The 25,969-nt window shown below is 28.4% G+C and overlaps 2 protein-coding genes across 3 annotated transcripts in view; both read left to right on the forward strand.

Moving 5' to 3' along the window:
- Positions 1-25,969, forward strand: part of LOC129972244 (paxillin-like) — a 118,750-nt gene that overhangs the window by 25,961 nt on the left and 66,820 nt on the right. The window contains exon 1 of one of the 2 annotated variants that reach the window (XM_056086302.1): positions 19,483-19,685. The exons of the other annotated variant lie outside the window; for it this stretch is intronic. Coding sequence (XP_055942277.1) covers positions 19,667-19,685 — 19 coding nt within the window. The 5' untranslated portion in view covers positions 19,483-19,666. Of the gene's footprint in view, positions 1-19,482; positions 19,686-25,969 lie in introns of those variants that run through there. 2 annotated transcript variants of the gene reach the window in all.
- On the forward strand, positions 11,509-13,072 carry LOC129972245 (secernin-2-like). The gene has a single exon (XM_056086307.1). It carries the CDS (start codon positions 11,633-11,635, stop codon positions 12,878-12,880), a length of 1,248 nt encoding a protein of 415 aa, XP_055942282.1. The 5' UTR covers positions 11,509-11,632; the 3' UTR covers positions 12,881-13,072.

Genomic DNA, 25,969 nt, shown 5'->3' on the forward strand with positions numbered 1-25,969 from the left:
TGGAAAATGTCTGTCTGTCTGTCTGTGGCAAAGATAGCTCGAAAACGCTTTGAGTTAGATGGTTGAAATTTAGTATATGGTCTTTACTCACAATTTGAAGATTTTTGTCAAATTTTGAATAAAATTTGTTCTGAGGAAGTCCGTCTGCTCGGCTGTTCTTATGCAAGTAAACGCGATAACTAAAAAACGAATAGAGCTAGATAGATTAGATTCGGTGCAAAAATTAAACATTTATAGTGTAGACACCTGTCAAAGTTTGAGCCAAAACCAACAATGGGTTGACCATCTGTCGGTCTGTACTTTCAGCAACATGTAAAAGCGATTATTCAGAAACGCAATAACTTATATATATCAAATTAGTTATGGGATTTTGTAATCACAAATGCAGTTTTGTGCCAAATCTTTATTTCAGTCGATTGAGAAAAACGTGTCTAAAGTTGAAATTCTAATTTTGGATAATAATAATCGCCTACCAGGGATTAATCGCCAAAAAACTCGCCAAGAATAACACGATACATTCAGTAAAAAATTCTACATTCACACCAAAAGTTAATATTTTGTAACTAATGGGTGTCATACAACGTTCTCTTGCATGACAGTTAATACTACGTTCTCTTGCATGACAGTTAATACTACGTTCTCTTGCATGACAAGTTTATTAGAAACATGTTGAAAGTTTGGGGAAGACTACAGCTGCTGATTGATAATTGTATTCTCATACATTCAGGCAAATTTGAAAGAGAATTGAATTTGTATTTTGGACATTTCCCCCTGATGTGATTAAGTCTAGATTCTAATAAAAATCTATGGTTTAGGTGTGAAAATGGGCACCAAATTTATCTAGTTGTTTACATTTTTGAGTCATTGTATTCACATGCAAACAGGCAATTTCCCCTTGGATACGGATATTGTTCGAAATTAGATTTGGATCTACAATCCTGGTGATAAGACCATATTCAACAATTCATCATTTTAAACTATTGCGCTTTTAATTTATCGTATTTTCTTACATACTTTTAGATAGATTGACAGATAACAACTGATGGATTTGGCCCAACATGTTCACTAACTGAAATTCATCTCTAACTTGTTGCGTTTTTAAGTTATTGATTCGTGCATATTACTGGCAGATATTCGATCCGTTTGTGAATCTATCCAAAGTTTGACAGAAATCTATTATTGTAGCTTGAAGTCCGCATGCCATATTTCATCTGCTTAGCGTATTGTTCTTTTTGAATTATTGTCGCAATAGAATAAACAGATATAATTTCAAGAAACGTTATTACAGACACAGTGTTTCAAAACGTTGAGATTCATTATAATTTCAAAATTTAATTTTTGATAATTGTCATTACTTTTGTAGACTAAGGAATATAAATGAAATGTAGCTGAAATAATGTTTCCAGTGTTTGATTTTTGACTCTTTCCTCTCAGAAGTTGAAGTGTCATTATAAACAAGAAGTTGCCAGTCTGCGGTAGAGCATTTCCTCGTTAGTCAGTAGGTCATCATTTACTTAATTACCATTAGTCTTTTGTTGGTGAAGGCCACTCTGAACTGGAAAGAACCTACAGTCGCTTCCATGGATTTTTTTTTCTTTTTGTTTTTATAATGAGAAGATTGGTTTTGCTAAGTCCTCGCAAGTGGGTGTACTTTTCCAATTTTGTATCAGACCATGCGCAACATTCTTTACTTTACTTAATTATTGGAGTTAATTTGGTGGTTTCACAGAATTTAGGTTGATTTACAATTTTTTCTGGGAACTTCAAATTCCTTTCGCGATGCGAAGAATTTTGGATTCTAATGAAATCAACAACTTTTCAACTAGTCATTACCAATTAGTAACCAACTATCTACGACACTCATTTGAAGAATTGCTTGGAGAAATCACAAATCTATATAATCTTACAAAACTTTTCCCAATTTTTTAATAAGCACCATCTGTAAATTCTCTAAATTCAGTAGTTCTCTAAATTAAAAATTGTCTGAAAAACGCTGCTATGAATCTAGAAATTCAATGTTTCTCTCATCTCACTTTATGTATGCATCCGAATTCTACTGAAATTCAGTAGATTGAAACTGAAAGAAATCTTTGCATATATACTTAAACCCTGATATTAATTTTTTTTTAATTTGGATACTTTATAGTAGTTATTTAGAGTTGAGATTAAAACCTCTTAACTGAATTTGAAAACTGTAGAACTAATAAGTATATGTTTTTCTTGCATATGTAGAACAAATAGAACGCTGGTGTAGCCGCGGATAAAGCGGCTGATAAAAAATATTAAGTAAAAAGAGAATCTTTTGATACCATAAAATAGATATTTATTATATTTTGTTAAAAAATTATTAAATGATATGAATGTGCTTAAAAGTATTTTGTTTATTATTAGCTGATACATCCGTGTTGTTCGGAATTAAAATGCTTTGATACCTAATATTTTTAATATAAAATCTACTTTTGTATGTAATATTATAACACACAAAATCCTTTCGTCGTCTAAATATTTTTAATTAAAATGGAAATAACAAGGCAATTTTTAAAAACCGGAGATAAATTTCCTTATTTCAGAATCGTCTGCATCTAATCAATAATTTATTTAAAAAAAATTCATTCATACTATTTAGAAAAATGGCATCATTGGAAAGGCAAATGTTTTAAGATGATAAACAAAGTTTATCGTGGAGTAACTTGCTTCGAAGTTCCTTCGGAAATAACTAAGTTTTTGTTTATTTTCTAAGTGAATATTTAAATAACTTTAGTTTTTTGAAAAGTTGATAATATTCTTGTTGTTTCAAATAATAATCGTGGAAAATTTTAGTCGATTTTGGTACATTTGTTTTGAAGAAGATGTGAAACATTTATACTTACATAGCTGCAACGATTTTTATTTACAATAAGATATTTTATTATTATTTTTGAAAAAAAAGTGATATTTGAATTTATCTTATTCCAAAATTGTAGGGGGCCCAAGATTTTTACAATTTTAACAGTGTGTTTGTTAAGGATAATCTCGTTAATTTATTTTGTGGATGCAAGTGTACATTTAGAGACAAGTGACATTCGGTTGGTTTAAGAAAAGACCAACATCCTTTAACTCTCCCTTGTTTTTGCGAGGGGTGGGAATAGTTGGTTTCTTCCTGTTTTTCTGTCTGGGTGAATCATTTCCTCTGGTGCATCTTGAGAGGGGCTCCCATTCATTTGCTTCCTGCGGGGTCTATTTCGGGAGCTGACGAATCCTGCCGGCTGAGGGTGAGGTTGCTTTCGCGGATGCCAAGGACGGCGACTGGCCTTTAGTTTTCATTAGCCGACGAGACTGCCTTCTGAACGATCCTTGACACCAGTCGTTTTGATCTTTAATTTATTTCTGAAAATAATTAGCACGGTTTTGAGATTGGATTTTAATGGAGAATGATGTAAATTTTACGACTTGTTCAGAAGCATGAGTCATCCATATTTCGAAATGAGAAATACATTTTTTTTTTTCATTACATCTTGGAAGTATTAAGTAACTTTTTTTTGTTTTATTGAAATTTAGAAAGTTTAATAGAAAACAAATGACTTGCAAAATTTTCTTAATAAGATCGTAAGAATATTAATTCCAAGTTTTGTTTTGTGATGATTCATTGCTAATAAAGCTGTAAAATGTTTGTTGATAAAATTTTTTCGTATCAAACGTTGAGAGATATGAAAATCGTATTATTTTAGCAACCTTATAAGGTTTTATTTTAACTTTATAAGGTTATTATAAGGTTTTATCATTTTATGTACTACTATGCAAATTGTTCTACATTGAAATTTTGGGCATATTATAAAATATGTTTCATAATTTAGTCATATTTCAATGAATTATTCAAATAAAAAATTATTGAATTTACCCTCTACCTGCCCCCCCCCCCAAAAAAAAACAAATGGAAAGAAATTATTATATTTTAACTAGAAAGCTATATTATTTAACCATAAATAATATAGCCTTCTGCATCCAATTAAATCGCTGGAAGAAGCAACAGTGTCTAAAAACGGACGATTTTAAAAAAAAATTTAATCTTTGCTTACTCCTGAAGTTAAACTTTTGCTGTAAATGAAACTTTATTATTATTATTATTTTTTAATATTTGAAATAGGCCGTAAATGTAAATTTATTTAAGCTAAAAAATAAGTTGTATCTCCATTTAAAATAATTGAAGAAATATCCCGGTGGGGATATTTGTTTCAACAATTAAATGTGATTTGAGGTTTATTACAATTATGAAATGTATTTTTGTGAAATATTTAAAAAATAGTTTTAACATATTTCACAATTAAAAAAACATAAAATATTTAATTTAAAACTCAATAAAAAATTGTACGGTAACTAAATTGGTATAATTGAAAAGATAATTTTTTCAAATTTAGAATAATGTAAAATTAATTTTTAATTTATTTTCTTAAAAATGATGAAAAAGCGTCAAAATTAGTTAAAATTCTAAGTAAAAAAAAAATAAAAAATTCTCCAGAGTTCTCATTTCGATTTTTCAAAGTGCATCTGCCAAAATTGGTGGTCCTTGTTTTAATACCTAGAGAAGTAGAGCTCCAGCACAACATCCTTTTTTCATATTATTAGAAATTGTAGATACTAAGCATTTTGATGAACTGCTAAAATAGGCAGGTGATTTATTAATGGATTGTGCATTAGATTGAAATGCGATTGCCATCTAATTTATGCGCTGTTCTATTTAATGGAATTTTTTAGCGCATAAAAGAATAACTAGAATGTACTCAATCAGTCAGTATTTTAAAATGCATAATTGGGGGGAAAAAAGAAAAAGAAAGAAAGAAAGAAACGAATTTGCAGCTACATAAAATTGAACGATCATAATGCGGTTTTTAAATTTGGATATTATAACATTTGCATCATTTTACATGACAGTGGAAATAAATATTGCAACATTCATGTCTGCGAATATATTAATTATAGTAATACAAAGATCTTGTTATTAATGGATTGACATTTCCGAATTCATTTGCATCATTTTACATGACAGTGGAAACAAATATTGCAACATTCATGTCTGCGAATATATTAATTATAGTAATACAAAGATCTTGTTATTAATGGATTGACATTTCCGAATTCATTTGCATCATTTTACATGACAGTGGAAACAAATATTGCAACATTCATGTCTGCGAATATATTAATTATAGTAATACAAAGATCTTGTTATTAATGGATTGACATTCCCGAATTCAATGAAGTGGTAAAACGTTCCAAACAGAACAAATAAGACTGATTTTAAAGATGCATCCGAGATTCTAAAAACGTGAGAACCTAAGTTGTAATCAATATGCGCATCAAAATTCTTCGCTGTCAGTTCAGCTCAGGTGAGACACTATCTCGAAAGAATTGGTTGAATCGTAAATAAAATCTCCCGCGCCCAGCTACCTCAGGGTGTCACATTAAAGTGGCGGCTGAAATAACGCAACGCTTACGAAAACCGTTCCCGAAATAAACTTCCATTATTACGCCAACAACGACGGAGCTGTAGCCAACAGCTCTCTCCTTCCCTCGACCTCTGACAAAGTGGCGAGGAAATTTTTTAGCCGCGCATTCTTTGTAAATTGGGTGAAATATCGTAAATCTGTCCACATTTCTTTAAAACGTGAGATGTTTGCAGCGGCTTTTGTATTTTTTCGGACATGCAGTAAAATTGAGAGAATACTTTTGTTGAAATATAAAGATATAGATGGATAATAAATACAATGTCAGTAATTTGATGCGTGATTTCATGCGGGAACCTGAATGTCTATTGACAAAGGTTTTAAATATTTACGTTTGCGAGCGCTGTTCGCGGTCATTTTTTTTTTTAAATACTACCTCAAACAGAAAAAGAAGAAAGAAAAAAAAAATGTTCTTAATGTGTGTATTAAATATTTTCAGTTAAAAATTGTTGCTACGAAATTTTATCGACGCCCTTTATTTTAAGAATTTATTATTGGATTGCGCTTATAAATACTGAAAAATCTAAGGGGGCAAAAAGTGTTGTAACCTATTAAAAATTTATGACATACTTTCACATCCATATTGCTTTAGGAGTAGTGATATTCAAATTTTGTTTAATCAAATATTCATAATCCAATATTTAATGATATTGGATACCCGGATGATATGGCGATAATTGTGACCTAGAAAAATTCCTAAATTTTAGATATTGTCAATTTAAAGATCTGTAAAGGCTAGAAGAATGTTTCTGGTGGCTCGTTAAGCAAAAAATAAGACTTTGACTTAAGACTTTAATCCGAGACATTTATCGAATGAAATAAAATCTTATTCATTGAATTCAAGCTGAGTAATAACCACAATAAAAACCAAATGAGACACAAAAAATTTGAAAATGTTAAAATATCAGACAAAATTATGCCAAACAGTAAAGGGAATTATAACGGTGTTAAAAGACGATATTTAAATATAAATATCTACAATTTAAAATTAAAAGAAGGAAATAAAAAATAAGAAAGCAAGAAAATAAGAAATAAAGAAACTAATAATGTCCGAGGGGGGGAGGGGTCGACACCTTTTAACATTGTAAAAGTGTGCGAGTAACAGATATGTTTAAAGAATTAAATAAGCTTACTATGTCGATGATAAAAAAAAGTCAGTTTTATAATTTGTGTTGAAATTAATATTGAAAAAATGATTAAAATTAGAGAATTAATCGTGCAGAAACAGAATGCATGGCACAGAAAAGTTAATTTTTTTTACGGTGATGTATATATAATTTTTGTGGATTGATATGTTCCAAAGTTATAGAGGAAAGTGTAAAATAATTCTGCTCTCATTTCATCCTTTTTAAGGGATCATAGAAATTTGTTTTAGTAGTGAAGTTAATCCTTCTAGGTGTCAGGGAATAAGTGTACCAAATTTTGTTCGATTCTGTCGAAAGGTGCGGAATTGCATAATTGCAGTTGCAAACAAAGAATCAATTTTATAAATATAGATTATAATGACTGATAAAATATGTAAAACGTGGAACTTCTGTTTACATGCAGTTTATTTCTAAAACATTTTTCATCAATTTTTACACTATCAGCGCAAGTGAGAGTGATTTCTTTTCGTGTTAAGTTCTGATAAGATTTTTTTTTTTTTTTTTTTCAATTTAAAAGCAGTGCTCTGCCTGAAGTTCCATATATATAAAATTTTTTTGATTATTATTTTAAATTAGTAATATACCTAACGGGCATTCCTCGAGTGTGGAAATATTTTCATATCTTTTAATAATAAAAATTAATTATTCATTATTATTACGAAACCTTCATTAAACTTTTCCTAACATTTCGGTATTTCTTCAGAAATAAAACTCAAAGTTCTTATAACACAATAAAGACTGTAGTTATCACGTATGAAATCGGTTGTTGATGATTATTCGAGAAACTAAAAATTATATAATTATATATATTATTATATATATAATAATTATACATCTTTTGAGAACTTTAAAATTATATCAATTATATAATTATGTAAGTTCTCAAAAGAATACCATTCTACACGTAAATAAAGGCATTTTTAAAATGAATTAAAATGTTTTTAATGTGAAATGTTTTGAATTAAAATAAAAATATTAATTGCACCAAACGATTTTTAAAAACTACGGAAAGCTAATTTTTTTCAAAACTTGGATGATACTTATTAAAATTAATAGAAAAATGAGTCTTTGATTTATTGTCATGAAACCTTTTCTAAATTCGTTTTTAATTTCATAGCCATTGCAAACAAAATTTGGGAAAAAAAAAAATGTATTTTTGTAGTTTCTATTTCTGTGGTGTTTAAAATATTAATGAATTTTCATTCCTATTTCTATGGAGTTTTATTTTCAGTGTTATAACATGCAACTGCAGTTGTTTGCTAAGTAAATTTGTCTCAATAGAGATTAATTATTTGACTATTATGAGATTAATTAATGTTCTTACATTTTGTACAGTGTGCACTGAAGTGTACAGTACATAGGCATTTATAGGTGACATTATTTACTTTTACTGTGACTCTGACAGCGCATAAGGTGTTAAATATTTGTATTTCTTACATTTAATTGTTACATTATATTGCTGCGATGGCTTGAAAAGCTTGTTATTTAGATTCAGATGTCTTTGAAAGCCCTTTAATCTATTTGAGACAGACGTTTTAAGAGTAGAATAATCGAATATTTTGGTTTTATCAAATGACTAGAAGTTTCAGATTAGTTGCGACAGTCTAGATTTTCTGATTTTCGATCTGTTCTAGAAATAGAGTGCAATCCCATATTTAAATTAAAGGTTTTGGATATGCCATTTTGCACTTATCTATTCCTTAATATAAACTGTTAATTATAAATTATTTAAAAAAATATTTACCCTTCATATAATTCTCTTAATTATAAGTAAAATTGCTTTCTTATTAACAGCAGTGTACTTGAAACGTCCTAAAGAGAAAAATTATGAAAATAATAGTAAAGTATTTTATTTGTGAATCTTCAATTTTTTCTACTTTTTTGCTTTCTCGAATACGAAGTTTAAAGAAAGAAAGTATTGTAATTATCAAAAAATTTGTACTCGAGATTTTGACGAATTTCAATGTTTCAGATCTCCCTGAGTCAGAAAACGCATTTTTTAGAATTATATCTCTTTGCTTATAAATATGATAACTCAATAGCGCTTAGGACTAGATGGGTGAAATTTCGCATGTGATCTGTGCATCAAATTTTTAAATATCTGTCAAACTTCGAGCCAAATTCATTCAGAGGAAATCTGTCTAAACGGCTGCTTGATTATAATTATAAAACAAAGAATGCTAGATAGATGTGATGAATTAAAATAAAAATATTAATTGCACCAAACGATTTTTAAAAACTACGGAAAGCTAATTTTTTTCAAAACTTGGTACTTGATACACAGGTTTAACAGATAAAGTGTTGATATGTATCAAATGTGGAATCAAATCCGTTAAAGAGTTCACCTTCTTTTAGCATGTATATAAAAAAGATAATTCATAAACATAATAACATAGGTAAATGAAAATTGTTCACTGTTTTAGCATTTAATATATATATGATTGTCAAATTTTAAACAATATCTGTCGAAAGGGCTAACCATCTGTCGGGCTGTACTTTCACAAATATTTAAATATGGTAACACGAGAACGCAGCGACAGAAATACATGTAATTTAGTGTGTGGCTTTTGACTTTAATGTAGTTCTGAGTCAAATTTTGGTTTTAATTGATCCGAAAAAAAAAAAAAAAAAAAAAAAAGGCGTCCAAAATACAGTTTTCCGATATTTACGTTTTAACCGCCCGGATATATCGTTACTTTTGTCTGCCGGTGGCATGTGGTTAATAATGCACTTGTACATTTATTAGAGAACACGTGAGAAAGTTTCGAGAAAACTGTTCCCGCTGATTTCTTTTCCTTTAAAATTTTTTTTTAATTGCATATTTTGTTTTGTATAACTTTTAAAAATTTAGTTTTACCCTCCCCCTCCAAGCTGCCTTTTCTCTTCCCATAAGCGTTTCCCGAGATTTAGTTCTCTTACTCTATAGTATCCCGTGTTAGCGCAGAAAATCGGGCTATTTTAGCATGTATCAACCTAAACAATCAATTGCTAAACAAGAAAACCTTTAAATGATTTCAACTTTTCATAATCATGTAATATACAATTTATATTACTTGATTAACATAATCTTGTTATTACGTTATACGGATAAAATTTAGATAATTGTCCAGTATTACTGAAATATATACATTCAGTGTTCTCAGCTGTAATATCTTTCAATGGATCAAAAGAATAATGGCATAAATTGAAAAGCGGGAGAGATATATCAGTTCCTGAAAGCTACTTATATTAACTAATATTTGAAATAAATTGAACAACAAAGAGTACTGTGAACGATATGGAAATTTTAAAGACGAATTTTGCATTTCGTACAGTTTTATAACTTTACTGAATAGGTGGTATCAATGTCAAGTGGAGGCATAAATTTCCAAATGCTGTGCTCATGTTCTGTCAATAACCAAAGTATGAAAAGCTTCAAGATTATGAATTCTTGTTAAGATATGCATTATTAATTGAATTCCTCCATTTTTAAAAGGTTGAAGTGATAGAATTTAAAAATTAAATGGGGAATTGACTCTTTAAATATAAAGAAATAAGTAGAAATTTTGAAATAAATTTGATTTTAAATTTAATCGTTTTAAAATAATTACATTTTGAAATGCTTATTGAACGGAGAATTGTTAGTGAAATATGGTGGAATTTGGCTAATTGGTAACTGGTGGAACGACAGTACAAATTTTCGCTTTCCAAGAATTGGTGTAAAAATCCCTACTGCAAAAGAAAATGACAATTTTTGGGCTAGAAAGGCCAGCGAAGATTTATTTTTAATGCTTAACAGTTTTGATTACTAAAATATAATTATTGAATAAATAATTAAATAATTTTAACAAATAAAGCAATAATTTTAATTAAAATTTTCTATAACTATATTATTTAGAATAAATTTATCCAAGTGATGTAAAAATGATTATTATTATTATGATATGCACGTTAACTTTTCAATTAATTTTAAATTAATTAAAAAACTAATTAAATTTTTTAAAATTATTTTTTCTAAGAAAATGCCTAGTCAAGAGGTAATTAACATGCTAAATTTAATAATTAAAATTTAATTGAATCTTGTCGAATTTTATTTTAACATGCAATTCGACGCATTCGATTTAAAATTATTTGAACATAGTGTAATTCAACCTTATCATTATTTAAAAAACAAAACAAAAAACCTTATTTTAATCGAAGTTTTAAATTATTCCTTTATATTTTCGATTTTAAATTTTAGACAAATTATTAAATTTTTATTAGATTTTTTTAATGAACAATGTTAGATTAAAAAAAATCATTTCCAGTTCATATTTTGAATTTTGTTTCCGATAGTAAACTTGTATTAGTAATAGTTTCAATTTTTTTAATATGCACGTTAAATATTTTGCTATTTCATTCGGACTCAGTGTAATTAAAAAGAATCCTTTTGTAAGAAGCGTTATTTTAGATACTTCTTTCAATTCTTCCTTTACATGTAAAAAAGTTGTTTCAATTTTTTAAACTCTTTATAAACTTTTATAAAACTGCTTTTCAAGAAAGCGTTTTTTTAAAAAAAGGTTTGAGTGTTTTTAGTTATATATTTTTAAGAAAATTTTTTTATAAGTACTAAAATAATGATTGTCATTTGCTATCTAATAAATAAATACTTAAGAGTGTTTTAAAAAGAAGTAGTTATTAATTTTTCATTTTTATGCACTATTTTAGTATTTATATGATAATGAAAATTCTTTTTGAAGCTTAAATATTGTTTTCAATTGTATATTCATATGTATGCAGAAATTCACCGATTCTTTCGTGATTATATTTTTAACGTTTAGAGGGCGCTACTTACTCTATTCTGTTTCTATAATTTAAAAAAGCTACAAATTCTCTTCGATAGATGGCAGCATGGGTTTATCATTTAATGCAGTATTGTTGATGTTTGTTTATATACTTGTCGCTGTACCTTCAAATGCTAATTTCAGCATATGATTCGACGTTTTTTTTTAAAAAATAATTCACTGTTCAATTTAATAGTTATCCGAAATGTTCGCGCATATGAAGATTCCTCCCTTATCTTGTGATACTTTCTCGGTTTTACCACCAGGAACTCTTGGTGACTGCGTAATTTTCGGAAAAAATTCCGATCGCCCTTGTGATGAAGTCCAAGAAGTAGTGTACGTACCGGCAACTGATCATCCTCAATCATCTAAGCTCAAATGTACGTATATTGAAGTGAATCAAGTACCTCACACATATGCTGTCATTCTGAGTAAACCGTCTTGGATGTGGGGAGCTGAAATGGGAGCCAACGAACATGGATTATGTATAGGCAACGAAGCTGTGTGGACTGTGCTCAACGATGAAAGCGATTCCATTGAAAAACTGCTGGGCATGGATTTATTGCGTTTAGGTTTGGAACGTTCAAAAACAGCTGAAGAAGCAGTTCATGTTATAACCTCTTTATTAGCAGAGTATGGAATGGGTGGGAATTGTTCCGACTCCCTGCCCAATTTTACATATCATAACAGTTTTCTGATAGCTGATCCATCAGAGGTGTGGATTTTAGAATGTGCTGGCACTCTTTGGGCAGCAGAAAGAATCAAAGAAGGGGTTCGAAATATTTCAAATGAGCTATCTATCCGAACCAACATTAACTTGAAGTATGATGACCTTGAAAAAGTTGCTAACGAAAAAGGCTTATGGAATCCTAAAAGGCCTTTTGATTTTAAGATGGCATTTGATGTGGATGATGATCTTGAAAGCCCTAGATATAAGGCTGGCAAGCAATTGCTGACCAATTTCTCTCAAAATGGGGAATTTAAAGCTACTGATATGTTTAAGGTGTTACGAGATAAACCCAGTGGAATATGCATGTCTTCTGGATCATTTGTATCTACTGGTAGTCAAGTTTCAGTTCTGCAGAAACCTGAATCTGGTCTGCCATCGTGCCACTGGTTTACTGCCACTCCAGATCCGTCTCGCTCTGTTTTTAAACCATTTATTTTTGGAGAAGATATTGCATTCCCAAATGCTGTTGTATCCCCAATTCCTGATTCAACTGCAGCTACTTCAGATGGTGTTGATAGAAAGCATAATTTATACAAGCTTCATGAAGAGTTTTGTATTAAACGAAGGGGCAATCTTGGCACATTGAGAAACCAACTAAGTGAATTAGAGGCAAAATATGTTGATCTTGCTGAAGATATTTCTTTAAATTATGGTGCAAAGAAGGCAGAAGCTGGCAAATTATTCTGTAATGCTGTAGAGGAAGAATCACTTTTATATTGTTAATATATGGATTAAATACTCTTATATAAAACTGGTAAATGAAGCAGAATAATGAATTTCTATGAAAATATGCATTATTGTTCAGCATTAGTTAATTATTACTTTTTACTGCATATAGGAAGCAGAATTGACTGATTTAACTAGCCAGCTAGTAATTATTTTGTACATCAATTACATAAAGATATATTTTTTATATTTTGCTGTGATATATGATTTATTAATTGCAATCATTCCTTTGTTATGTCAGTATTGTAATCATGAATATTTCTCGTGAAATACAATGAACTATATATATATATAATATGTGTGTGATGTATCAGCAATAGTTATAATTTTATGTAAATATTTTTTTCCCCCTTTTAACAGTTTTTGTAGTTTAGTTACATTTTAGAAATAAAGCTCCAAAGGATATTTATTGTATGAACCATTTTTCCTGAATTAACTCTTACGAATGGAAATACAGTATTTTTTTATATCATTCATTGCAATTGCGAAATTTCAAGTATGTCAAAAAATAACACAAGATTTATGTTGTATTTCCACCATTTGCAGTTAATTTTTTTAAAACTGTTTTTTTCTTATTTTTCAGAAATTTAAAAATTTGCATTGTAATTTATTTGTTTATGTTAAATGCAATTCCATTTTTATATCTTTTTTTCATGTTTATTTTGTGACATTACATAGTTTTATATAGGAGGATTTTTATCATTAAACAAAATATATGATTCATTGAATTTATTTATTTATCGATTATTTAGATTTAGTGAGAAACAGTAATGAACACCTAAAGCAATTATATTTTTTAACTACAAACATGCCTCTACATTTAGAAATATCTAAGTAAATTATTTTTATTAATATTGTTATGCTTTTAAATTTAATTGGCTCATATTTATAATACAAAAACTATAACAATTTAATTTTTAAAGAAGAAACTATGACAAATGTTATATTTTATTTTAAATGACAATATTGTTCTTTTTTCAATAATATTGGTACATGTTAAGCTTATATATAAGTTGGTAGATCTGTCCTTAAAGATAAGACTAGCATTTCTGAAGAATGCTGGTATAATCAATGTATGAAATATAATATTTCCATACAAAATATATCTTAAAATAAAGCAATTCTAATGACAAAAATAACCAAATATTCATTCACAAACAGCAATCAATATTTATTCTACTTTACACAAGAACTTGATTAATTATTAAACCAATAATAAAGAAAATTTTTAAAAACATTTGAATCTAATAAATAATATGGTATAGAAACAAAATCATAGCATATAAAATCAAAGCAATTGCAGCCAGCATGAGGGGACATGCATTCACAATAAATAGAAAAATGTGACAATAATGATACTAGCAACAGTAATATGAAATTAATGGCATATCATAAACAGTTATTTAAAAAATAATTTTGGAATTTTTAGCTTTTCTAAAACCTTGGTTCGAAAAAAAATATTTTGCAATTTAAAAAGTATTATTGATAGCAATTTTGTTTTCCCATGTAATGAATATTATAAATCATGTGCAGTAATGTCAGTATGATGAAATTTATGTTTTAAATTCATTTGATTTTGTTACACTTTCAGTGTTACAGCATCAAATATCCCTTGTTTTAGTGTTTGCTCTCTAATGAAAGAAAGCGCTGAAAAATTATTATTTGAAATGCAGTTAATTTCAGCAGGGATTTAAAATTATAAAACAATTTTCAAATATGTAGTATTGTGTCATGATGACAAGTTCTGTACGAAAGGCTTTTGGCTGCTTATCAGGCTACTGTATAGAGCTGAAAAGAATTTGGAGATTATTGATTGTTTTGCTATTTTTAGCATCTTCGAGTTTGCCGACCACATTATTAACAGCTGAGCATCTTGGGTTCAGGATGAATGTCTTTGATTAAAAAAACTTTAAGACTAGTTGGTAATGTCCAATTTTTTTTGTATATATTTTTATGATCATTTTATCAGTTAGTAAAAGCAGTCCTGAAATAGACAATTAATGACATATTTGAAAGCATAAAATCATTTTTTAAGTAGTTTAGGTCAGAAATGTAGTTGAGAAGGACAGATTAATACTTAGAAGTGTTTCAAACATTGTGTTAAATGCACATTGAAGTTACTTGAAAAAATTTTTTTTTCTTAAAAATATAGGTTTGGGAAAAATTACTCAGATTTCACTGACAGACTAAAATTAAATTCACTACTAATGAAATGGCCTGAATTCTCTGAAATCTGAACAAAGATTAATAATCTTTTAGAATATAGTGAAATAAAAATTCGAGCAGGTAGAGAATTTTATACAAAGGCTGCTTTAAATAAAATTATTTTTTTCCATTATGCAAATAATTTTTTTTCTTCTGATTTTTTTTTTATTTAATAAAAGAAATGGACAAATAAGTTAGTGAAATTAAAAAATTTTGAAGCACAGTTGTATACACATACACATGGCCTGAAATCTTTTTATGAAAAGAATATAAAAACATATTTAATTAGTGAACTGTAAATTTGAAAATATGGACATCAGAACCAAGGCGTGTGGATTAATAGAAATTTTAATTTCAGTTATAATTAATTTAATAAATGTGTCAGGTTGTTCTTGTGATATTTGTTTCTGCAATTACCTTTGATAGTGCTACAAGCTTCTATTTGTCATGCTTTTATTTTCTTGATTTACTAAAATCTTTATGTTGCGTTAATATATAAAAACATTTTTTTTTAGTTTTATTCTTTCTATTTTTACATATTAAATTTATTTCTCCGTTTGTTATTGAAAATAATTTTCATGTGAATTTTTGCATCGTTACATTAAAAAAAAAATCTTCAATTTTTTTTTTTTTTGTTTTTTTAATTCTTGTTTTTGTGAGGACGTTTTTTATGTGAATTCTATCTTTATAAGAATGTAAGAGTTATTCTGAATTCATGCTAATTTCAAATTATCGATACTGTTCTCTTGGGAGGCATTTCTTACATTGTGAATGATTGAAAAATATTAAGTTTATCAAATTTTCTGTGCAGAAGATTTCTGAATATTACTCAAACACTAAAGGGGAGAAAGGGAAAAGAAAAAAAAATAACTTTGTGTGTGTGTGTTTTGCTTTTTTTTGTAACTTTTAGCAGCTTTGAATTCGGCATTCCTCATATGTACTAAATAAAACTAGATTTTAATTTGTTCTTGTTGTGTTGTGACTTATGGCACTTTACCAGCCCACTGACAGTTATCTGTCAGTGATTTAAGCCGAGTGAGCGTCTCTTGTTTTTTTCAGTAGTGCCAACTATGGCCAAAAATACGACTTAGGTACTCGCTTGCACAATCCCTTTTTACAGGGGGGGGGGCACATTCAAACACCTCACAGATAGAACACAGAACAACCATGCTCGTACCGGAACGCCCAGATCACGGAGAAAACACTCTACCCTTATGCCAGGACGCCGGCATTTATTCCTGTTTGAAGTCAATAATTGATTTTTTGATATTTGTTTCCATATTTAATAATTCTTTTAGACAGTTTTGTAATGTGTAATTTTTTTAAAGTTTAAGAACTTTTCCTTTGTTCTCAAGTTCAATGCCTTAATTAGTAGTTTTTTATTGAGATGAAAACATATATATGTAAACATGTTTTAGCAGATGCGTGGCCGAATCGAAGAAACTTTTGAAAATTTTAAAACTCCGATTTATTTCACCAGAGGCATAATTTACGTACGAAGAATACGTGTTAAGAAATACATCAGTCTATAATCGCGACGTAAGAGCAGAAGAGACCAAAATTTTCCCCTTCAATGGTTTTAAAATGAGATTTTGATAGGGATTTCTTTGATACGTGTAATCTTAGAAAAGGGAAATTTAGGTATGTTTCAAAGAATGTTGTAAACATTAATTGTTTTTATCCTTTTACTTGAAACGTGAGAAAATAATGAGACCATCCATTTTATAGAACGCGTGTAGAATTAAATAAATAAAAAAAAAGTTGAATCGGATCAGAAAATAAAAGAACATTTTAGAATGAAATTAATATGGGCTAAATTAAGATTAAAATTTGGAATTAAAATTAGATTTATATATATATATATATATATATTAGAACTTAGCCTTGATTACCTTACAATTTAATGGAGAAACCTTTTTTAACAATATATCAGTTGCCGTTAGGGTTAAATAGTTAAAAATGTAACAAATTCAAATGCAATAAAGCGGATATTACAGATTTGTAATATCAAGTGCAAGCGTGCAAAATACCATGGCCGTGATTTCCTATGTACCAACAACGCCAGAAACAGTTTGTTCTATTGCAAATAATAAAAATAATTGCAGTATGAGACATGGCTGTCGGAGCTATCACGCATTCTGATTGAAGATATTACCGAAACCGCTGAACTAGATTTTGAAAAATAATAAAGAAGAAAGTGATGAAACATCCTGTGTCAACAGTGAAGAACTTATATGGTATGCGAATGGAATGCCTTTGTGCTTATGATTTGTGTCCAATGGCATCTTGCCTTCACTATAATTTCTCTGACGTCACTGAAAAACTTCATCATCTCAAGTTCACTGTTTATTACCAAAAAATATAAAGCAGATTCGAACTTTAATCTGAACATCATAATATGATTAAGTTGTGGAATCGTTTCCTCTACTTTTATTTTATTTTTTGCATTAAATTAATTTTAAAATTATAATTAAAATTAGATTCCCGATTTTTAATTATCCTATGCCATTCAAAAAGTATGCGCTTTGAAAGACAGTGGACTTGTTTTGTTTAATTATCAAAACCATTGCGTTCTTTTAAGAAATTTAACTGGCGCATGTAACCAATAATCTATTATGAGCACCTAATTACTTTTTGAATGGCAAATCAAAGATTCATTTAATTTTAATAATAATTTTAAAATTAATTTAATTTAAAATTAAGTTTTAATTTAAAAAATAAAATGAAAGTTAGAAGAATCAATCCTAAAACATTTCCAACCACAGTAAAGGTCTGTTTATTTTGTTCGAATAAAAAGAACTGTATTACTTGTGTTTACCTTCAGTGGTGGCAGCGGAATGTTGAAAATTAATGATTATGTACACATGAGGTGCAATTATAATACACACACAAAATATATTTTATATTATAGTGAGTATAATATTAAATATATTTATATAGTGTGTATATGTAAATCCAGGAACTAAGACAAGGTGAAGTGTTCTTAAAAATATTTTTTTAAATTTATTATAAATAAGAAAAAATTATTTTGAGGTAAAATTTATATCACTGAAAAGTTTTTTCTGTTAAAAAATGTTTTAAAGTGTATAAAAGTGGTTTCTGTGCGATAAATGTTTTCCGAAAGTATGCAGAAAGACGCTAAAATTTGGAATAATTTTTAGTTGAAAGTTTTGAAAGCCCCTTTCTGTTTGCGCACTGATTTCCCACGATGCAACTTAGTGCAAGTTAGGTACTTCAAATTGCATTGACTGCTTCTTGTAGGACATTTAGAACAATTTTTATATCATGTCAAGCAATTTTAGGAAGCATAACCGTCTAAAAATATTTTACAAGTTAAAAATTGTTCACTTTATGAAAAATGCAATCAATTTTGTCTGTTGCATGCGTTTTTATAGCTTGATGCATAGTAATTTTAAAAATGATTTTTAAAAAAATTTCATTCCTTGTATTACTATAATGTTTTAAAACTTCGGCTTGAATGGCAGATTTGTGTGTGTGGTATAGCATAATTTTTTTTATATTTAAAATTTAATAATTTTTTGCCTATGAAATTATATTTTTGCTTCACTAATAATTTTATAATGCCATCTGTTGATGCCGGAATGTAGAAAACTAATTTCTTAAATAAATTCATACCAGATATTTATACAAACCAGATTTGGTCATTTTACTTTTTTGCAAAGAATGCGCAATATGCAAAATTTCAGGTGGACCAAAAATAACTATGATGAAATATAAATAAATTAACACGGTAACCAATTTAAAAATATGTCATGAATGGAATAACAATTATGTGTGCAGGTTTTTATTTATGTATTTATGCCGGGAATTTTAATGAAGCGTGGGTGAAGGTCGTTGGGGTCATTATTTAGTAGGAGTATTCTAGCGCAGCTGTTAAATTGTTGAATTATTTTCGTGTTGATCATTTGTTTATCTTGATGAAATTTTAACTTAGATAAATACCAAGTTTTTGATAGCGTTTTCGTCTCCATTATAAACTGCATTCAAAATAAGTTTTCGCCATTTCTTTTTCTCAATCCATAATTTAACAATGTTGCTGAAGAGGATGTGTTTACTTTTTAATAATTTTTGTTGCAACACTGTTTTTGGAGAATTTTCAGTGACCCAGACAGATCTTTATCTAAAGCGCGCATTTGTTTACCCTCAACGTTCTTGTGGAATCTCCGGTATCATAATTTCTTATTTGATTACTTCTACATAGCTTCTTCGAACACAAGAGAGTTCTTTTTAAAAAAACTTGCGATGAAGTGTCAAAAAATTGCGCTATCGCTCTCGTGTTGTACACTCATATCCACTTCCGTCATTACGTCAGCGCACGACCAAGTTCGGTAGTCAAAAGATTGCGAGCCATCGGAACAATATCAAAATTCGGCTACACTCTCCGCAGAAAAGTGCATTCTTTAGGAGTGCACGCCATTCTCTTGTTCTGTTTGGAAAAGTGATTGGGTGATTTCTGATTAGAGCAAACGATAGTTTTTGGCTGGATAAAGTGATCAGACGATTTCCGATTGAAGCAAACGATCATTTTTAACTGGATTATTTGTTTGTCTTTTCAAAATGGAAGAAGATTCCGTTGGTATGACTCAATTTTCTGAGTTCAATATTTTCTCAATTAACTTAGTAATTTTTGCTGAGTTGCTTCTGTTATTTTCAAATTCCGATAGGGCATGCATTGCAATCATGCTGATACTGAATTTCTGTATATTTTTTTCTTCTCACTTAAATGCATTTTGCAATCTTTTTAATAATCTGGAAGAAAATTGACGTTTAATTTTATTAAATGCAACCATATAGAATAGCAAATAACAGTGTTTCTGATTTAGTGATTACGAACAACGAATTTTTAAAAATTTAGTTTATGAACCTACCATTGTGTCGTGAAGAACAGAATTTAGATGCGTTCTTTGTTATTCTAATTCATTAATTAATCGAGATTAATATATATATATATATATATATATATATATATATATATATATATATATATATATATATATATATATATATATATATATATATATATATATATAATATTTCAAATACGAATCAAGTGTCATTTTTTTAAAATATCACTTTTCCATTAGCACTACAATGTTATTTATCGTTCGAAAGCAAGCTGTTTTAGAGATATTGTTTACTTGAAAAAAAAAAAAATGTAATTTCTAAGCAAATATGACCAAATCTGATAAAATGGACAAAGCAAAAGAAACAAAATCAATTTAATAGATACATTTTCTTATTTATTTGCTTTTTGAACGGATATGATATGGAATTGAAGTTTTCTTCATCGCATAGTAACTTCATGATTTTCGGATCTCTTGAAAATATTATTTGTGAAAATGTTATTTTCAACTAGTCACCTTTTGTATTTTAATACAAATTTGCCGCATCTCTGTGCTGTCAATATCTAACTTTAAATATTTTCTGGATCTTTTTAAATGAATGAAATTCAGGAGCTAGTTTCATTTATTTGATGTATTTTAGTTGGCACTTAATGAATGTGGAGACATAAGTTTTTTTTCATGGATAAAAGTAATTAATAATTTTTTAAATTTATAATATGCAAATCAATTGGTAGAACTAAATGTAATTTTTTTTGTCAAGTACCTATCAAATACAGTTTACAAAAGTCGTTAAATAAATTTTTTAAACTAAATAATTTTTTGAACAATTTTTATTTTTAAATGTTGAAGCACCTGAAAGAAGTGATAATTTCTTCTGCCCTCGTATTATTCGGTATGACCTTATTTGAAGTCGTGTGACTTAGGGTTAAAAAATATTACATTTAAAAGTTAATATGTTGAAAGATCACGACTTCTTAAAGGTTATTAAAATAACTTTTTACATTTTTTATCTCAGCATGCTTATGGATACATGTAAAACCATATACTAATCTTCTTTTTATCCATGTCTAGTCAGTTTCTATGATTGAACTGTGCTTTTCAAAATCAAGATATTTTCTGAAACAAATATCAGAAACTAAAGTCATAAATCTTAATAAGTTATACGTGCTTGCAATGATTTTGACGGATAAAATATTTTTCAAGAATTGCATAAATTTCAAAGTAAATATTATTCCTTCTTTTTACGGAGCGTAAAGGATGAATAGTAAAGCCTAAAAGATTGTTTTTATTTTTAAGTGTTTTTAATAATGCTAATTAGTAACATTTATTTAAATTTACTTTTTTAGTACAGTAATTTTTTCTTTTAATTAAATAACCAAGAAAAATAATTACTTGTTCATGCATTTATATTACCTTTCACTATCTTGTTAAATTACAGTTGCTTAAATCTTTATCTGCGATAGTAGATAATGAAGGAAGAAATAATTAAAAATTATCTAGTTATGATCAAAAATTTTATTTGTAAATTAGTTTGGGAATTAAATAAGGAATTATTCAAAATCACTGAAAAAGACATCAAATGATGCAAAAATGCATAATCACATAGCTAAGAATGACAACATTCACACGATTGCATGCGCTCAGTTTCGCAGGTTTGTAATATTACTTTAATATTATTTATGTTGTAGTGACTTCTGCGCATCTCTGTCCTTAACAAATAAATCTTAAATAGGGTAGTTAAAGTTTTTTTTTTTCGTGAAGTCTGAGATTTGTTAATTGTAATTTTATGGAAATTATAATTGATAATTATTTATTAAGCCAAATACTTTATTTAAAATAATATTAAATAATCATAATTATATATACATTTTATAACTATGTTAAATATTTGTTACAAGACTAAATTTACTAACGGGAAGCTCAAATATCATTTAAAATATAAATTTCATTGAAATGGGTGGATCGCCCACGGCTTCTCGAGAACATGCTAAATCCATTGGTAACCATCCATCAAAACGGAAATTTTGCTTTGTTGTTCTAATATAGAAATTTTCAATTCATCGCTTCGATTTGTGACTCTTCATTGCAATACGATACTGCTTTCATTAGAATCGCTCATTTTGTGAATGCAGGGTAATAATAATATTTTTATAAAATATTTTTAATAATAATTATAGAATAAAATATTTTTTATTCAAAAATTTAACATTATTGAACTCAAATGTTATTATCTCATGTTTTTTTAACGGTTACTGCCATATACAAACAAGGTTACTTGATTACTAAATTATTATTTTTATACATTAATGTTTTTTAAAAAAAATTTATACATACTTAGATCAGAAGGAATATATACAGATACGAGAAAACTTAATGCATTCGATGAAGGACTATGGAAATGTTTGCAATTTTTAAAACTTCAAAATAAAGAATTAAGCTAACTTGGCACACGCTGTGAAACTTCAAGTGTTTACTTCAGAATTTCATCTTCGTCCTGTCTTATCAGCTCATAAGTTATCGTTTAAAAGATATATCCAAGAGCTCTCCAGTGGTTTAAAAATAATCATTTAAATTCCGTTTGTACCTTTTTTTCCCCTTTTTACTTATCTCTGCTCAGCAGTTTAGTACGATAACAAATTTACTGATTTAATTTTTTGTTCAAATTTGGTAGATCTGATATTTTAATGATTTTGTTGTTGAAATCAAAATAATAATTTCAGAGAATATGAGGAATGTTTGACTTACTATTTATGAAATCACGCAAGGTTTTTATCTCCTCTTTAGTAGATTAAAGGTTATAACTTCAGGTCAAGATAAGAAATCCGGAGAATCTCGTTTCTCGATTAATTAGTTCCTGGTATTATAAAATGTGATTTCATTTTTCGTTTGAAACCACTTTGTTTAGTTAACGCAGATTATTAAATTTTTGTGAAGATGTCGAAGTATTATAAAAGGAAGGGAATTTGACAAGTGTCCTAAATTGCTCAGCTGAGAAATTATGATGAACCAAGTGCGCAAAATGTTAACTTGTCTTGCCTTTGAAGTATTTTCATTTTCTAGAATTTGTATCTAAAAGTACTGCAATTTTTACAATAATAATTGTAAAAAAATTGTAGGTTATTATTACAATAATAATTAATACATACAATAAATGTGAAAATGCATTTTTTTTAGATTAATCGCTTTTGAAGAAGAGATTAAATCTATTATATGTACATATCCATTAAGCGTTTCTTTATAATTTTGATATCCAAATTCTCACCTTGAAATTTCGATATTTGTCATATACTAGTAATCCATCTAGCAGTGTTTCCATTTATTTTAAAACTTTTGATTTCATTTCGTGTTTCAATCTGCGCCCTCACTACTAAATATTATTTGTACTTTTTTTAATGATTGGTGAGTAAAATCTGCCTGACAAGGACTAATTTTTATTGATTTGTTAAATTTAACTCCAGTTCTGCTCTTCGAGCTCTCAGGCAGAAATGTGAAATGGATCTCTTCAATAAATCAAAAAGTGGATAGATGAGTAAATTTTAATACAAGAAAAGAACATATTTAGTAGTTCTCCAAATCACCTGATCCAGATAATCGAATATCTGGTCATGGGACATAGGCATCAGACCTCCAAATCGTCTGGATTATTTAGAACAGGCCCGATTCAGATAATCGAATATTCTGGATGATTGGTCATAAAATTATATGGAGTAACCGAATATTCGTATTATTTTGCAACATATATCAATTTAAATATCATTGCGGAAACGTATCAGCCAAAGTCAGTAATATCAATATCTTTAGTCACTTTTACTCGGGGCTCATTTTCACAAAGGGTGTCGGATAATTCTCTTTCTGAAAGCGGATCTGGATAACAAAAATTCGGAAAGCTAGAAATCTGCTGTAATACATTTATTGCTTTCTAAATAATAGCATTAAAAAATGTTAATGTAAGAGTTTCCGATCTACGCATAAAATGGTTCGGTGCGTGCTTCAGATATACGCCCAACTGATTGACTTAAGAGCCATTATTGTTCAAACTTGTGCAGATTTCCAAGTTTTCCATTAGTTTGAAAGGGATAGTATATATCTTTATAGATGAAAGTAACTTGAATCTTTAAATAGACACAAAGCTTAAGTTTGTGTTGTAAATGTCGCAATGTTAACCTAATCCTGTTTTATCTCCCTTCTCTTTTTAGAAATATGCACCATACAGACACTTCTGTTTCTATATTTGTATTAATTTTTTTAAGAATCTGAAATTCAGTACGATTTGTTTTCATAACCGAAAACTGAGATAGTTAGATGGTTTATGAGCAGATTTACGCCTCACAGTTGCGTAAATAATTTTTATTATTTATTTTTTGTCGGAGACATAACCTCCCTGTGACTGTAACTGGATCTAGCTGAGACGGAATATTCTCCTGACCCGGATTCTTTTTTTAGAATTTTAATGTTCTGTTTACTCGCGTTCATATTTCGGTTTTCGAAAATTCTTCCTCCCCGCAGTTCGAAAGAGAGATGAAAGTCTGTTTTGTTTAAAATTCAGCGAAATGAAACGGAGGAACGAATATGAATGGGCGCGGTATTTATTTTGTTTGTTTGATTTGTTCCGTCTTTGTGTTTTGCTCGGATGTGGGAAGTCTTGGCATCGTGCCAGAAACTTTTGACACCTCCAAGTTAACAATGCATAGTTGAATTTATATGGCTCTCGCGTTCGTATCTTTTTTTTAAGGGGGAAAAAAAAACTTTCTGTTTCTTTATAGTGTTGTGAATGAAAAAATTTGTGCGAAATTTCTATTTTAAATTATGTAATTTTTTTTTTTATATATATATCTGTGCAATGTATGCTATTTTAAAATTCTGGTATCTTCGTAATGTGTGTTTTCAAGACGTTTCGGACTGTTTAATATATTTATAAGCTGACATCAAGATTTTGGCAAAAAAAAGAAACATCCTCGCTGTAGTTTTTAAAAAATAAACATGATGTGGTTTCACGCCCCATTCGCTCTGTTTTTCAAACTACGAGAATCACGCTGTGATTTTTTAGAGATCATTACATAATGGCAGCATGGCAGCTCGTATTGTTCGCTCATTATATAGTTATGTATCTTTGCGAGTAGTAAGGAATTATAAATACATCCAATATTAAAACTAAATTTAAATTATTTCAGATTGCATGAACTGCTAACATTAATATTTTCATCAATTATTGAAAACTATATCTTATATTTCTAAAATAAATATTTTCTTGTAGCAGACATGCAGATGTAAATGTTAGAAAGCAAAAAATTATTATTCTAAGATTTTTAAAAATCATTATTGAATTTTTTTTTCGTTTTAATTAGATGTATTTCATCAAATATGATCAACATAATGTTAATGCATTTGTAAATGTTAACGTTAACGTAAAATAACGTTAATGGCATTGAAAAGATCGCTGAAGAATTAATAAGATTAATTTAGCATTTCAACTTTTATGAACTAAATCCCATCATAAAAAAACTCAAACTATTTTAGCGATGCCATATTATTTTTATCAAATTATTTTAAATTAACTTTAACAATAATGATAGAGCATTCTGAATAGTTAACATTTGTGTACCAAATTTTATTCATATAGTTTTTTTTTTTTTTCATTTGATAGTAATTGTGTTAACTTATATATTCGGACAGAAGGAAATATAGACTTCTTGAGAACGGATTTCACGCAGAATTTGACAGAAGCACACAAAATTGGTGCCAACACTATATACCAAATTTAACTGTCTAGATTAAGTCTTTTTAAAATTATATTTGTCACAGATAGACAGACAGACAAAACTGCCAAAAATGTATTCTTTAAACTCGAGGTGTTATAAACTGTACAGATTCTTTAAAATCTGAAGTTCGATCTTTTTAATGATGACTATACTTTATCTATATTCGATACTAGAAAGTAAAATTCACTATTAAAATTAAGGAGATCAACTAATTTAATTTAACTCATTTAAAATGCATTAAATAAGCTAAATATTAA

The sequence above is a fragment of the Argiope bruennichi genome, chromosome 6 (assembly GCF_947563725.1).
Source record: "Argiope bruennichi chromosome 6, qqArgBrue1.1, whole genome shotgun sequence".
In the NCBI taxonomy this organism is placed as follows: domain Eukaryota; kingdom Metazoa; phylum Arthropoda; class Arachnida; order Araneae; family Araneidae; genus Argiope; species Argiope bruennichi.